Source organism: Pinus tabuliformis, chromosome 7 (assembly GCF_031772625.1).
Source record: "Pinus tabuliformis cultivar Carrire ecotype Pingquan chromosome 7, CPIR1, whole genome shotgun sequence".
NCBI lineage: Eukaryota > Viridiplantae > Streptophyta > Pinopsida > Pinales > Pinaceae > Pinus > Pinus tabuliformis.
Genome location: NC_142293.1, coordinates 2,074,598,720 through 2,074,613,474, shown reverse-complemented (window position 1 = coordinate 2,074,613,474; position 14,755 = coordinate 2,074,598,720). Strand labels below are relative to the sequence as shown.

The 14,755-nt window shown below is 34.1% G+C and overlaps 1 protein-coding gene across 1 annotated transcript; it reads left to right on the top strand.

Moving 5' to 3' along the window:
• The first annotated feature begins 5,053 nt into the window (after positions 1-5,053).
• LOC149256833 (serine/threonine-protein kinase BSK7-like) lies at positions 5,054-12,751 on the top strand. Its single transcript, XM_089457517.1, has 3 exons — positions 5,054-5,156; positions 10,328-10,413; positions 12,518-12,751. Exons 1-3 carry the CDS (start codon positions 5,078-5,080, stop codon positions 12,521-12,523), a joined length of 171 nt encoding a protein of 56 aa, XP_089313643.1. The 5' UTR covers positions 5,054-5,077; the 3' UTR covers positions 12,524-12,751.
• The last annotated feature ends 2,004 nt before the right edge of the window (positions 12,752-14,755 follow it).

Here is a 14,755-nt window from a genome sequence, read left to right as displayed (position 1 = left end):
TGTTATACTCCTCTTCTTTGGTGGGAGCTATACACAACAAGGGGGCACTGGAAAATTCATTTGTGCCTTTTGATGCCATCGTCGATGAATTTTTCTCCTCAATGGATTTTCATATTGGTTAGCTAGTGTTGGGGCACAATATGATGGAGACAATCAAGGATGAGGTTCATTGTTATGAAGGATGTTGGGATGCCATGGGCCCTGTGGTCCTTTTTCTCTGCTTATCTTCTAGTGTGGGTTGTTGGCTTGCATTGGGATGGCCATGGTTGGGGATTAACGATCATTTTGGTTCCTATAAAATATGCTTTGAGTTTCTTTGGCGACTGTATTGGTGGCCTTGTGTCATTTTCTCCATGGTTATTTTCAAGGCCCTAATCCTCCTCAAGTGGAGCACTTCCTTTTGTCTTTTGAATGACTAAAATGGGTCCATATTTCCACTTGCCACTTTATATTTCATTAAATTATTTTAAAGCATGAATTCAATATTCATCTGAGGGTTTGATTATGTCAGCAACCACATGGTATCTCCTCATGCAAAATTTCTTCCAGATATGAAGAAAAGGTCCCGAACAATATGTACATTGAGAAATGTAGTGTAAGGAAGAACTTGTACATGTTTCAGAAAAGCATAAATAAGACAAGATGGAGAGGTATTTTCCACATTGAACAACTGAGAGAAAGCAATGCACAATAAGGATGAACTTACAGATTTTCAATAGGTTGAAAGGAAATTGTAAAAAGAATCAATACACTCATATGGTTTTGTATGGCCATATGGAGCAATACACCAGTTGTACAACTTCTGCCTTTCTTTTTTGTGCAGATCATATACCTCATTTTGAGATGACTATGATGACCTTGCAGTTGTTATTTTAGTAGCTTCTAGAGGCTTCCTTAAGGCATGAAAAGCTTATTTTGAGAAGAAATCACTTATCTATCTACAAAACTCTTTTATTCTTCCACTGCTTAATTTTTCAGTTATTGTGTGATTGATGTTATGATCTAAAAGTAATTTCTACATTATATTAAATTTAGAAATTTATCTATTTAACTAGGATCATATGGATAATAGTCACCTAGGGTTGAATTTTTGTAATGTACTTAACCCCAAATACCTCAAAAGGTGAAATATGCCTCCAAATATGTGAAAATGTGTCCTTACCCCCAAAAATTTCTACTTGAGGGGGAAACACACCTTCAAATACATGGAAGCTCTTCCATTAGGGTTATTTCTCACCCCTTCTTACCTGCAACATCCCCCAGCCACCTCCTTGAAGAGGGTGTCCAACCTCAAGACTCAAGTGGGCCTTTGACCAAACCCATGTGTAACTTAGTGCTACATGGCATGATCTCAAGTTGGGTGTTCATCTTGTAAAGCTCCCTTTTTTCTCAGATCCTTCATCCACATGGTCTTAGGCCCTAGTTTTAACCTAAGAACAAGGATATCCATCAATGACATGAAAAAAGAGAATGTAATACATGTAACCATTCCTCCAATTACATGTAAAGCATGCCCAAATGGATCCTCATAGTGAAATGCATCTCTGGAAGAACCTTCATCAAGCCAACCATACACCTTATATATGCTTGTTCTTCCCTAAGTGACTAAAGATAGACTTCAATTTCTCTGTTACAGGTGCATTCATACTTGGTGTTCTTACAACATTTATGGGGGTTAGTGGTGCAGGGAAGACAACTCTCATGGATGTCTTAGTTGGAAGGAAGATTGGAGGATATATTGAGGGTGATATCCAGATATATGGATTTCCCAAAAAGCAGGAAACCTTTGCTCAAATTTTCGATAACTGTGAGTAGAATGACATACATTCTCCACATGTCACTGTTTGGGAATCACTGTTATATTTGGCATTTATCTATCTTTTGAAGGATGTTGACAAAGAAACCAAAGTTGTAAGTCTACAAAACTAATCAATTTCTCTTATGACATTGTGCCAAATCGTCATGTTGCTGACTTGAAAAAGATACCAATTTGCAGGCCTTTGTTGATGAAGTCATGGAACTTGTAGAATTAGACAATTTAAGGGATGCACTAGTAGGCCTGCCTAGTGTGACTCAATTGTCAATAGAACAAAAGAAAAGGCTAACAATAGTTGTTGAGCTTGTTGCAAATCCTTCTATAATTTTCATGGATGAGTCCACTTCTATTTTAGATGCCATAGTAGCTACAATTGTTATGTAAATTGTTTGTAATGCAATAGATACTGTAAGGACGGTTATATGTACCATTCATCAACCCAACATTGACATATTTGAAGGTTTTTATGAGATAAAGCAATGTCTAGAGTATATGATAACTTATATTGTTTATTTTAGAGTGGTGATTTTTGACTTACTATAATGGGTTCAATTATTGTTGATGAAAAGATGAGGGAAAGTCATTCACTTCAGGCCACTGGGCCATTATTCTCACAAGATTGTTGAATATTTTGAGGTAACCACTTTGTAGAGTCTTGTAGCTAGAAAAGGAATGGTTTTAACAAAGTATTATCAATTTAATGTCTAAATGTGAGTTAATTTTCTTACTTTCACCATGCAAACTACATGTTATTCACGAAGTAGCAAAGATAAAAGAAAAATACAACCCAGTTACATGGATGTTGGAAGTTAGTTATATTGTTGTTGAATATCGTCTAGGGATAGAATTTGTAGAGAAATCTAAAAACTATTCCCTCCACAAGTAGGAATTAAAGTTGTTAATGTTTTGGCACTAGAATCCTTATGCTAGCACTATAACAATTCTACTAGATACTAAGATATCCACTTCAAAGTAACATTTTAAGATTTAATTATTTTTCTTGGACATGAAGGCGGAATAGAAATTTCGTTGAAGGGCTCAACTCAAGATCTATACTTCACTACCCAATACTCATTATCATTCTTTGGACAATTCACATCCTTTCTGTGGAAGTAGTAGTGGACTTACTGATAAAGTCTTTATTATAATGTTGTTAGATACTTCTTCACACCTACCTGTGCTTTTCTCTTTGAAATTATCTTTTGGAAAGTCAACACAAAGCAGTATGTAGTTGAAAATATCTTGTATGACAAATTACTGCCGAAAATATTTTGTTTGGATAGATAGAGCATCAAAATGTGTGATGTTCTCATTTTGTATGATATAGACTCTTATTAGATACTAATGACTAGATTACATCATATCAGGGACATAAGAAATGATCTCTCTATCAATGTTGGGGCTTTGTATGGAGCATTTATATTCTTAGGAGTCAACAACTTTAAAATGTGAAACCTTTCGTTTTAGTAGAAATAACTGTGTTCTACAGAGAAAGGGGTGCAAGAATGTATGCTACATTGTACTATGCTTTGGCTCAGGTTAGTCCTATATCATTATTTCATTTTATTCTAGATATTTGAATTATCCATGTGCCAAATATTATCCAAGCATAGCATGGGCCTATAACATTACCCACCCAAAAGTAAACTTTGGGTTTCAAATCCTTGAGTTAATATGCACACACTTTATTATTAGCTCATATTAGTATTACTTGAGGCTAAGGGAATGCTTGGAATGTGTGCATGTGTATTTCCTAGATTGGAAAGGTCTTGAAAGGTGCATGTCTACAAGAAAGGGTAGTGTAAGACATTTTTTAATTCTTAAACATTAAACTTGTCTTAAAAAACATCTCAAACCAAGTGAAATATAATTGTCATAAGAAAAAATGTAGTAAACTAAGTGAAATACAATTGTCTTCAAACAAACTTGGTGGAAGACGTTTTATTAAGGGAGTTTCTTTGGCGCCCAAAAAATATTAAACACATGTTATATCAGTAGAGATTTCTTTCTTCGTGTTTTCCCCAATCATTCCCTTGTAATGGGGAGCATTAACTGATTGATGGTAAAATCAATTCTATGACCATTTTAGCATGTTTTATCACCTTAGCAAGCATCCGTCCAAATCCAAACACAAGGAAATAGAAGTCTGCCATTTTCTCCCTAAATAGAGTAAAAGAGTCCTTCACCATTTCTTGTCCATTGGAGATCTAGCTAGTAGTAAGCAATCCTCACGTTGGAAGTTACCATAGGAAGAGACATTAGTACCAAAGGTGACCATACATGTTTTATATATCTTAATTAGTTTTGATTTGGTTTAGGCTTACCATATGTTTGGGAAGTCCTATATCATAAATTAAATCTATGTTGAACCAAAGTGACTAAAAGACATAAAGGACTTTAATTAAAGGATGTTGTTCACGCTTCTAATCAACTTTCATCAATTTTTTAATTGCAATGATTAATATTAGTTTAAGGTTTACTCTAACTTTTAGTATAAAATTGATAAATTATTATTTTCTTCACATTTTTATCACAACCTAAATTTAAATAAAGTACTGGTGGGTAGAATATAATCTCGAATTCAAATGTCGTCCTAAATTTCCCAATTTAAAGGGTTTTGGATACAGTTTATTCCAGCTAACTGGAATGGAATCCTTCACCACCAGAAGAACCATCACCCAATTGAGGAGCACCGTAAAAAAATTCCAATCTTGGAGGCCATTTTACATAGATCCAACAGCCCATGTCAACCCAGCCATTTCCAGCCCGAAAATCCCTAACTTCAGAAAATTCGACCTTTGACCAAGAAGATATTCGACACTGGAACCCCATTTCATATCAAAGAGAAGATTACTACATTCCCTACATGTACACGATGAAGAAGAAGAATCATGTGCACCAAGCTCTTAGAATCTTATGCAAATACGGGCAGAGAAGTCATCAACGGTATCCTAAAAATCATTACGGAGATAGAAAAAGGCACATATGAAAATTTCCATTGATGTGGAGGAGCAACCTTCACTTGGCCATAATCCTTACCTTTGTAATGTCCATATCACACCTCTACGCGCACCATTGGATACCCATTTTCGTGGTGGTTGCTTCAGGCATAGGCGCATTTGTTGGACAGTCTCAGTTCTGAAGAGAAGAGGCCATATTTTCGTTTTTTTGCTCGACCCTCTCTTTTTTTATCCCAAAACTAGAAGTTATTTGAGGGTCGATTTCACACACATTAACGCAACCTCTTGGGGAATCTATTTCATGCTTGAAGGCAGCGGACGCCATGGCAAGATCATCAAAGAAGGGGAAAGCCATCTAGCCACCTCTGGAAGAAAAGGAGGTAGGATTTGTGGCTCTTAAACTACCCTTTATCCTTGCATTTTTAATGTTTTGTTGCATGAGTTTGAATTATTTTTTGGGTGCCTTGTTTCCCTCAGTCAGACTATTTATTTTCAGCTCTTCTTCCACAAATTTTACCTCTTCTCATTTTATTAAAGTATATTTTCAAACCCATGAGCCAAGCCATGTAAAGGCCTACACCTAGCCATATTGCATGGGAATTATATGATGGGTATATCGTCTATTTTCTTGGATGCAAATTTGGAAATTGATTATTCCCTATCCTTTTCTATTTTTCTTTGTTTTGACTTGGGAAACCCTCCTTCCACTTACCATTTGAACTATTGGCTTATCCTTTGGCCCATGCACATACCCATGACCTTGAGATTGTTGGAAGCCTTGAACCATTTTATTTCACCCATGTTTTGGATGGAAATGGGGAAATAACCTTTACATGGTTGTAGTTTCCATACCCATGGTATTGAACGCTCTGGAAGCCATGTGAACCATTTTTATGCTTGCATTTTGAGGGTGATGGAGCAATTATTGCATTGGTTGTAGCTTCTCTGTTTGTATATGTATACATCTAGTTGTTTGGGAATACTTCTGAAGAACTATTGTGGTGGAACTTGGCCTCGGTGTTGAGTTGGGGGCCATGACGAGATTTATACCAGCCTTTGCTGTTTTTTGAAGTATGGTGGAAATGGGTTATTGATTAAGTTTATATTATTGGCATGCAATTCCTTCAGATATCTATCATTTCCAATGTCAATTTGAATGGCCACATGTAGGATGAAATCTGTTGAGTAGAGGAGTTCTTGAGCATATGGTTAAGCCATTGGAAATGGTCATTAGTCTACTCGTTTTCCTTATTTGGATGGGTGGGATTGCAACCCCAATCCATTCTTTCCTTGGGCTGCATGCTATATTTGAATATATTATGTGGTGGAGTTGTATTTCCTGTAGCATGCATTGGAAGTAAATTATCTATTTTTCTATTTGGTGCCATATAACTCTTATGTAATTCATTGGATATGCTTGCATGGATATTTGAAGGTTTATTATGGCAACCATATTTTATTTTTATGATGCGAGAAAAGAATATGTTTGACAGCCAACAACCTAGTTATGGCTTGTTGTAATTTGATGTAGAATAAGGAATGATACCTTGAATAAAATCCGGTAGCTTGTCATGCTCAAACAAAATATATATGCAGGCTCATATTCAGATTTTGTATATAGATTTATAGGGGCAACAAGAAGTTTTGATGTCATATTTTTAGATGCTCAGAAACATTGTGTTGCTATGAGTCTCCATTAACCTGTAGATGTCCTACACTCTTCTATTCTTACATGTTGATTGTAGCATTATTACAAGCATTTTTTAGTGATGTCAGAGCTTGAAAGTGGGATGTTGTGGTTCTAGTTTCAATTACAAAGTGGTTATTTGTGTAGATTTGGTTTGATTGGTTAGCCAACAATCTTTCTCATGTGAATTCCCATACTTGTAAACTTCAGCCTTGTGTCCTTATACTTATCTTATGCACCCAACTACATTGTAATCCATGTAGGCATGCATTCTTGTTGTAAGCAGGCATGGTATGTCGATGATTATATGAGTTTTTTATTATGCAAAGTTTGAGGTATGAAATGAATGTATAAGAAGAAACATCTTCAGCTCCAGTCACTTATAAGATTAAACATCCAATAGTTGTGGTGTTAGTAAATTTACAATTACTTACCCTCCTTTCAAGCACGGTGTCCCAGAGTGGGCACAGATCTTGAAGCCTAATGGATATTTTTATTTTTCTCACACGCCAGCTCTAATAAATTGCAGATTTTATCATAAAAATGATGAGGTTCTTATTGTTATAGACTGAGGCATATGTATTTCTCTGATGCTATTTTAAGTACTGCCAGACCTGCAGGGAATTTATTTATTTTTGAGCACGTATAAATAAGATCAGTGATAGTGATGTGGACAGTATGAGATATCTTATTCTGGTTCCATTTGTTGTAAAAACTATGTAATTCTAGATATAATTTAGAGATTAGGGTTATGGATATAGCGGAATGGAGAATTATAAAGAAAACCTAAGGGAAGGAGAAAGACACATTACAATTGCAAGTAATTTGCAGATTTGAGAGACATTTCATCAAGTGAGCAGTGAGAGACTCAAAGGCTAAAGAGAAAGAAAATTTTGCAGCTGGAAAATTCCAGAGAAGGAAACTTAGTGGAGGCTAAGACAATATGAGTTGTTGAGCACCAGATTCACAGATACCCAATATCTAACTCTAGGAGAGTCGAATGGGCTGACTTGTTCAGGGAGGTAGCTCGTGTAGATAGTACTTCTCACAGTTTGCATTTGTGGATATTACTACACACAGGCCATATGTATGATGGCTAGGAGGGAGGAAGGTAGTGTCGGTGCAGTTCGATTTTTCTAGGGAGCCAAATTTTCAGGTTCCATTTGTTGTAAGAATTCTATATTTGTATATGCGCCATATTCTTATTTATTCTGAGAAATAAAAGTGAAGGATAAATCAGAGGGTTTATAGTTTTTTGCATGTGATTGATTTGATATTTGTGCTTTTGTTGTCAAATTTATTGTTAAAATACAAAGTATTTTTATTCAACAATTTTAGAAAAGATTTACTTGGTAAATGAAATTTTTGGGTTATAAAAATTTACTTGGGACATAAATTGGATCTGGCATTTCGAAATTAACATCAAATTCATGTTATAGGAGGTCTTGTCTGTGAGAATTATGCTTAAGGGGTAGCACCTTGCAAAGGAACAAGACAACTTTGGTTTTCTTACTGTAGAGAAGTCCCATAGAGGGCATGCATGATGTGAATCACTAAAAAAACATTGGCATCAACCATGGTTTTTGTAATTTATAGCACATAAAAAAACAAAATGATCCTAAGATTCAGGTTGCCAAATAAAAAATATGCACAATATTGTGCCCCCTTTGAAGATGATGATCGGTCTCAGTATACAATTGGTGATAACAAGGTTGAAGTTTTTTTTTAATCAGGAGAATTTGTAGACCTGGGGTCAAGTCAGTGGGACTGCCAATATCCCACAAGCCTTGCTAGACAAATAAACCAAGTTTCAAACCTGAGCGGGGCCCCTATATTGGTTGGAAAACACTTTCTGGTGTAGGAAACCCACCTTCGGCACTCTTATGCTATAGTGTAGTTGTATATGAATTACCCTAGGGTGTAGATAAGGCCAACCTGAAGTTTTGGAATAGGGGATGTTATGGTGCAATTCATTTGAATTTCAAATAATCTTTGCCTGAGATCTTCTCCTGAACACCTCTATTAGCATCTATCCTAATGAGATCGAGGGAATTAATAAAGAACCAAAGAGGTGGGGAGAGATGGTTCTCAATGTCCAGGTTACGATGTTGGAGGAGAAGTGTAACCTTAACCATAACTAATGGCATTGATGATTGAAGTTCTAGGTATCGATGTTTATTTTGATTCAAGTAAGAGTTGGCAATGCATTGTATCTTGTGCAGTATGGTCATTGTGGAAAATAATTGATGTGATTCACATGGAAAATTTTAGGGGCTAATGTTCGCCCAGTGGGCTAATTTTCCATGATTTTTCCAAAAAAAAGATTCGCCAATTTCCAATTTTATAAAAGACGATTCGCCCAAATTTTAGAATATAAAATTATTTTACCTTAAAAATCGCCAACATTATAGAGAGACTATATATAAAATAATTATAAATTTGATTAATTTTACAAATATATCAATAAACATTTATAATTTGCATATTAGGGATTAGTGATATTCGCCAATGTTTTAAACTTCAAGAAAATTTTCCATCCTTAAAATTTTCCTTGGGACTCATGTGAAGAGGTGGGAACTAAACTTGGCTAAGATGATGGTGTAGAATTGTTTCCTCTACGAGAATATGCTTCGATAAGAAAGTATTTCTTAAATCTATTTGCCACACATGGGCTCCACACCTGAATCATAAATATGTGTCCCCAACATGTGGAAGAGGGGCCTTTCATTTGTGCAGGTGGAAATATCTAATTAGAATAAAATTTTCGACTTCAAAAATAGGTGAAAGGAATTTCACTAGTATAATTTATATGCTTTTTATAGAGGGGCTTTTAATACATGATATTTTCAATAATGCATGCTGGAGAGCTAGAATAAAAACTTTATGTCACTCCAACCATATTTTGGGTTTTAGATGGCATCTCTTATATTTGCGACTCTTCATTGTTGGATTTATATTCTTTCATTATTACTATTTCTCTTTGCCTTCATCCACCACATATCGTGTTAGTTAAAAATAATTTCACATTTTGATAATTCGAAAGATAAATTTGTGGAATTTAAAATTCCTACTTATAGTTCTCAGCATCATAGATTTAGAGATTAATGAATCTTATTAATTCAATATTAGTATAAAGTTCGTTCATTATATATTATTTAATGTCATTGGTCTTGTTGTTTCTGTTTATAAAACGAGCAATATATGTGTAATTGATCTTGCTTAGTCTTCAAGCTTTGTCCATCCCTGTCATCTTTGTGTTTTTTCTATGTTGAATGCTCATTATACAAGAACTGTTGACTTTGTTGATAGATTGTTTTCATTTTTTTCTCTTTAGAATAGCTATTAGTTCAGCATCTAGCATTCAATTGATCTCTTTCTCGTGTGTAACATTGGCAGATTTTCTTGCAAATTATTTTGTGACATGCAAGCATTAAATGTATTTAATGGATCTTCCTTATCATTTAAGTTTATCTCTTTCTTGTGCATAACACTGGCAGTTTTTCTAGGAAATTATTTTGTGACATGCAAGCATTAAATGTATTTAATGGATATTCCTTCTCATTGATGCAAGTAGAGTAAGTCTTGAAAGTGTAATATATAACTATGGGACAATTCTATTGGACCTTCTTAGTGGGAAACACATCCCACCTAGTCATGTATATGCTCTTTCTCTCTTTATCTCTGTGATAAACACAAACACACTCATTTTTTAATCTACTTTCATGTTTTATTGTGGGTCAATGCTACAATTTTTCAAATCTTTTTCACACAAACATCCTCTCAACTGGCAGTTTTTCTAGGAAATTATTTTGTGACATGCAAGCATTAAATGTATTTAATGGATATTCCTTCTCATTGATGCAGGTAGAGTAACTCCTAAAAGTGTAATATATAGCTATGGGACAGTTCTATTGGACCTTCTTAGTGGGAAACACATCCCACCTAGTCATGTATATGCTCTCTCTCTCTCTCTCTATCTCTATGAAAACCACAAACACACTTGTTATTTATCTACTTTCATGTTTTATTATGGGTCAACGCTACAATTTTTCAAATCTCTTTCACACAAACATCCTCTCAACTTTTCCCTTCCTGTAGGAAAAAGTAAAGTAGAAGATACAATCAAGTAGCATAAACAGGTCTGGCTCTCTTTTTCACATTTCCATTGAAGGAAAAGGTACCAGCTTCATTAAACAACAGAAGCCTTGAGTCATTTCTCTTTTAAATTTGATCATTTTTCCTTGTTACTTGTTTAACTTGATCAATTGTTGTTTTATGTGTGCTGTATTCTCATCATATAGGATATTGTAGGTTTGCAAATATTCAATGAATTTGGATTTCATCCTACTTCGACCACTCACCTTTGTCCTTTTATGAAGCTAAGATGAAAAATGGAAATTAGGGCAAATAAATATGTAAGATTTTATAATATGTTATTAACTTTTAAAGTTAATATGGTGGCTAGAATTGTATATGAAATTTGAATCCATAAATTCGTGTTCTTTTTATTTTCCATCTTGCAACCCTATTGTTCCCAATCAACTAGTACTTTCTAGCATATGCTATACATTTACTGTCCCTGCCATCACCATTACAAGAAAATCAAATATTACAATTATAAATCGTTTCTCTGATAATTTTCTAAGCTCTCCTTACTGCTACTAGTCTCGTAGCATATTCATTTATAATCATAATGGATATAAAACATTTTATATAGACTATAATTCTTATAGCATTTCAGCTTGCAATATGTCGTCAAACTAGTCATCTACAAAGTGCATGCCCACAAAACAAAAAAGACAGGAAAAGAAGACAGCCACCAAAGCATAAAGGATGGCAATTTTCAGCCACATGGGCAGAAGACATAGAAGAGGAAAAAAACACAAAAACCACCAACATATTTCAAGAAGAAAAATATCCAGGAAATAATCCAGAAATCAGTGAAAAAAGCATTCCACACAACCCACAAAACGACGAAAATCAGATTGAATCTGCAATAGTTCTAAAGTCAACCAATCCATAGCAGCAATGTGAGAAACACACCCGAGTGCAAGAAATTGGAGGGAGCAAGAGAGCACACTCTACAGAAAGCTCAGATTCTAAAAAAGAAATCCTGGTTGCCACAAATGAAGCACAAATGTCTATTGTCACAGCCACGCCCAACAATGAAGGTTGGTGGAAAGTGGGAAAAAAAGAAAGGTAGGAAAGCATAGATAGATAGTAAATTATTTTAGATCCTGATTCCATCGGGACAAGTTTTGATAAAGCATATGTTGTTTTCAGCATCTACAACATGTAATTTTACTCAATATGAATAAAATTACGATTTTTCCATGGGCAAAAAGCGTTTCAGCTTGCAATATGTGATTGCTTTGCTTTATTATGTTTCATTATTCAAGAGTTTTTCAAGATCTATTTGATCTGAATATTTTTTTTCCACTGGATTTAAAAGAAGAGTGCATTCTGGGAACTGTTTCTAGCGAGTACTGAAAGTATTTTGGTTTCTGAAATACATGCAGATGCGAGAAATCATTTCCAAAAGGCTGGAAATACCTCACTGGTTTCTGGAAATTTCTTGGCAGCTTTCGATGTTTTTGCATTAATTTTTTAGAAGTTGTAGTTGAAAAATTAGAAATAAAGAAATAAAGGGTTTATTAATCCTTCCCTAGCTCACTAAATGAAAAGTAATATCTCTATAACATGAAAGATCAAGTAAAACAAATAAGATATTTTATGGGAGGTGAAGGGAAATAACTTCAATGAAAAGATCTTCTCTTCACCTTTTTCAAAATTGTTTCCTAGCATAACCTTTATTTCCTGCAGTTTCCTAAAAAATCTATCCTTAATGTTCTTGGTTATGGAAACTCATTTCCTTCCCTTTGTTGTTTTCCATCTCCAATAATTGGGGACAAATAGAAAAACGTGTATTTTTTACCTTCATTTTCATATATGTCTAGTACAGGTTGAAGTTTCTCTGGTGATACTTATCGATGTCATTCTCCATGGTTATTTGAAATTCTGTCAAAAATTATGATGTGGGAACTGTTGTTGCAGGCATAGGATTTGATACAAGTGAAGAATGTGTTGGTGTTGATGGACTTGTCCTTAGATGGACAATATGCAAATGAAGATGCAACTGAACTAGCTGGATTGGCATCAAGGTTCTTGATGTCTGAACCTCGACTAAATCCCAGTACTGAATTGATTCTGGAAACTCCTCACAAGACTAAGTAGTATAACATGATCTTGGTGATGCCAAATACCTAGTAGCAAGAGTAGGTATTATTCTCTTCCACCTTGAGTAGGTTTTAGATGTTGATGATGTTTTGCTTCATCACTAGTGCAAAAGGAGCCACCAAAAATAAAGGATGATCATGCCTATATTATTTGAAAAGGTATAGGCATATTTGTGTTGCAAAAGTTTTTATTGTTTTATTATTTTGGGCCAGACTTTAAAGTAAATCTAGCTATTGTCTTTCCAACCATTCCATTCAAAAGTGTTATTTTCAATTTACTGATCTTTGTGACTGCTTTGTAAACTACTTTTATTAAATTTATTTTGAGAGTGATTTTGATATAATTTTAGTTGTTGTGATTTTAATTTGGATGTATTTTTATTTTAACTATGTAATAACTCTCACATAATTCTTTAAAGGATGCTAGCTTAATGGAAGAGCACATGCTTTATAAGTAGGAGGTTTGTGGTTCGATTCCACTGTGCCCTAACATGAATTAATCAATTATATTGTAGTTTATTTTTAATTGAATACTTTTAATATTGGTTTATTTCAATGGTGATATATTTTTCTAGATTCATTATTTTATATTGTCTCGAAAGAGACAAAAGTGATGTTGTATTATCTTTGAATGTAATTTTTTATTGTCTCTAGAGAGACAATAGATAGGATCAAAGGCGTTGTCTCTTTAAAAAGAATATGTCTTTAATCTTAACTATTGTTTTTAAAGAAACAAAAATGAAATTGTGTTATATATTGTCTTTATAAAGACAATATTTTAAAACAATTTGATTTGAGAGGTCATTAAAAACAATATTTAAGACAATACACAAGTTTTCTTTTGTCTTAAGTTAAGACAGTTAAACCAAAAAATTATTTTAAATATTATCTTAAAACCCTCCTTTGTATTGTAGTATATGCTAGTGACTTTCAAATAACAACCAACTTATTTCATGTAATTCTTTAAAAAAACATTGATTTCAAATAAAGTCTTGCGATTAATTTTACGGAAAAACATATTGCTTTCACTAATATATAGAATAAATATAAAAACATAAAATAGTCACTAGTTTTGTGTCGGTTTTAGACACCAGCATCTTTCCTTATTATTTTAAATAGGGAAAGAGTTGTTTTTCTGGTGGACCAGCCCTCTGTAATTGCGATTACAAATGACCTCAAAGGGAGAAGACTCCATTCCCTCACTATTTAAAAAAAAAAAAGTTGATGTTTCCACCAAATTTGTGTGGACTGTTGACTTGACTCGCTTCACCCATTAATGATGTGAACGGTTGACTTGACTCGCTTCACCAAATTTGTTTATCGAAGAAAAACAGGACTGTTGACTTGACTCGCTTCACCCATTAATGATGTGAACGGTTGACTTGACTCGCTTCACCAATTAATAATGTGGACTTCTGACTTTACTCCCTTCACCAATCTCCGCATTAGAAAAATGCAAGAAATCCGTACCCTTAAGAATCAGATGATGCGCTGCAGCAAAATGCGTGTTGACCCTACATTCAAATAGGTAGTCTTTGACGATAGATGGTGGGAATGGCCTTTACTTCCCAATCCAAATGAAACGTCACCATAAATATTACGCAGTGGACATGCTTTCCTTCTCTATCGTTGAATGCACTTCTTTATTAATTTATTGAATTGTTTTTAGTGCAATTTTTTTTATTTTTTGCTGTTTAAATTTGGTGAAAAAATTGAGGTGAAATTTTGATTTGTGTTATTTAAATTAGTTTTTTGATTGTATATATGAATTCAGCACCATAAAAACTTATAACACTTGGATAAATTATTCATCAAATTTTTTATTTCAATAAATTTATGTTAAATATTAGAAAAATTTGATAAAAACCACAGTAAAAAATTCCAAAAAAATCACATTAAATACAACTCCATTATTAAAATCCACTATTGACTTTCTCCACCAATTGATAATATAGTCAATTGATAAATATAGTCTGCTGATGCTTCACCAATCTCCGCATTAGGAGAAATGCCATGGAAGGAGAACTCCTTTACAAATGCACGGAGAAAGGAGGAC

Bases quoted from the DNA above. Each gene is read 5' to 3' on its own strand.
- LOC149256833 (XM_089457517.1), top strand. From the start codon at position 5,078: ATGCTTGAAGGCAGCGGACGCCATGGCAAGATCATCAAAGAAGGGGAA. The intron at 5,157-10,327 runs GTAGGATTTGTG...TCATTGATGCAG, and splicing joins CACCTCTGGAAGAAAAGGAG to GTAGAGTAACTCCTAAAAGT.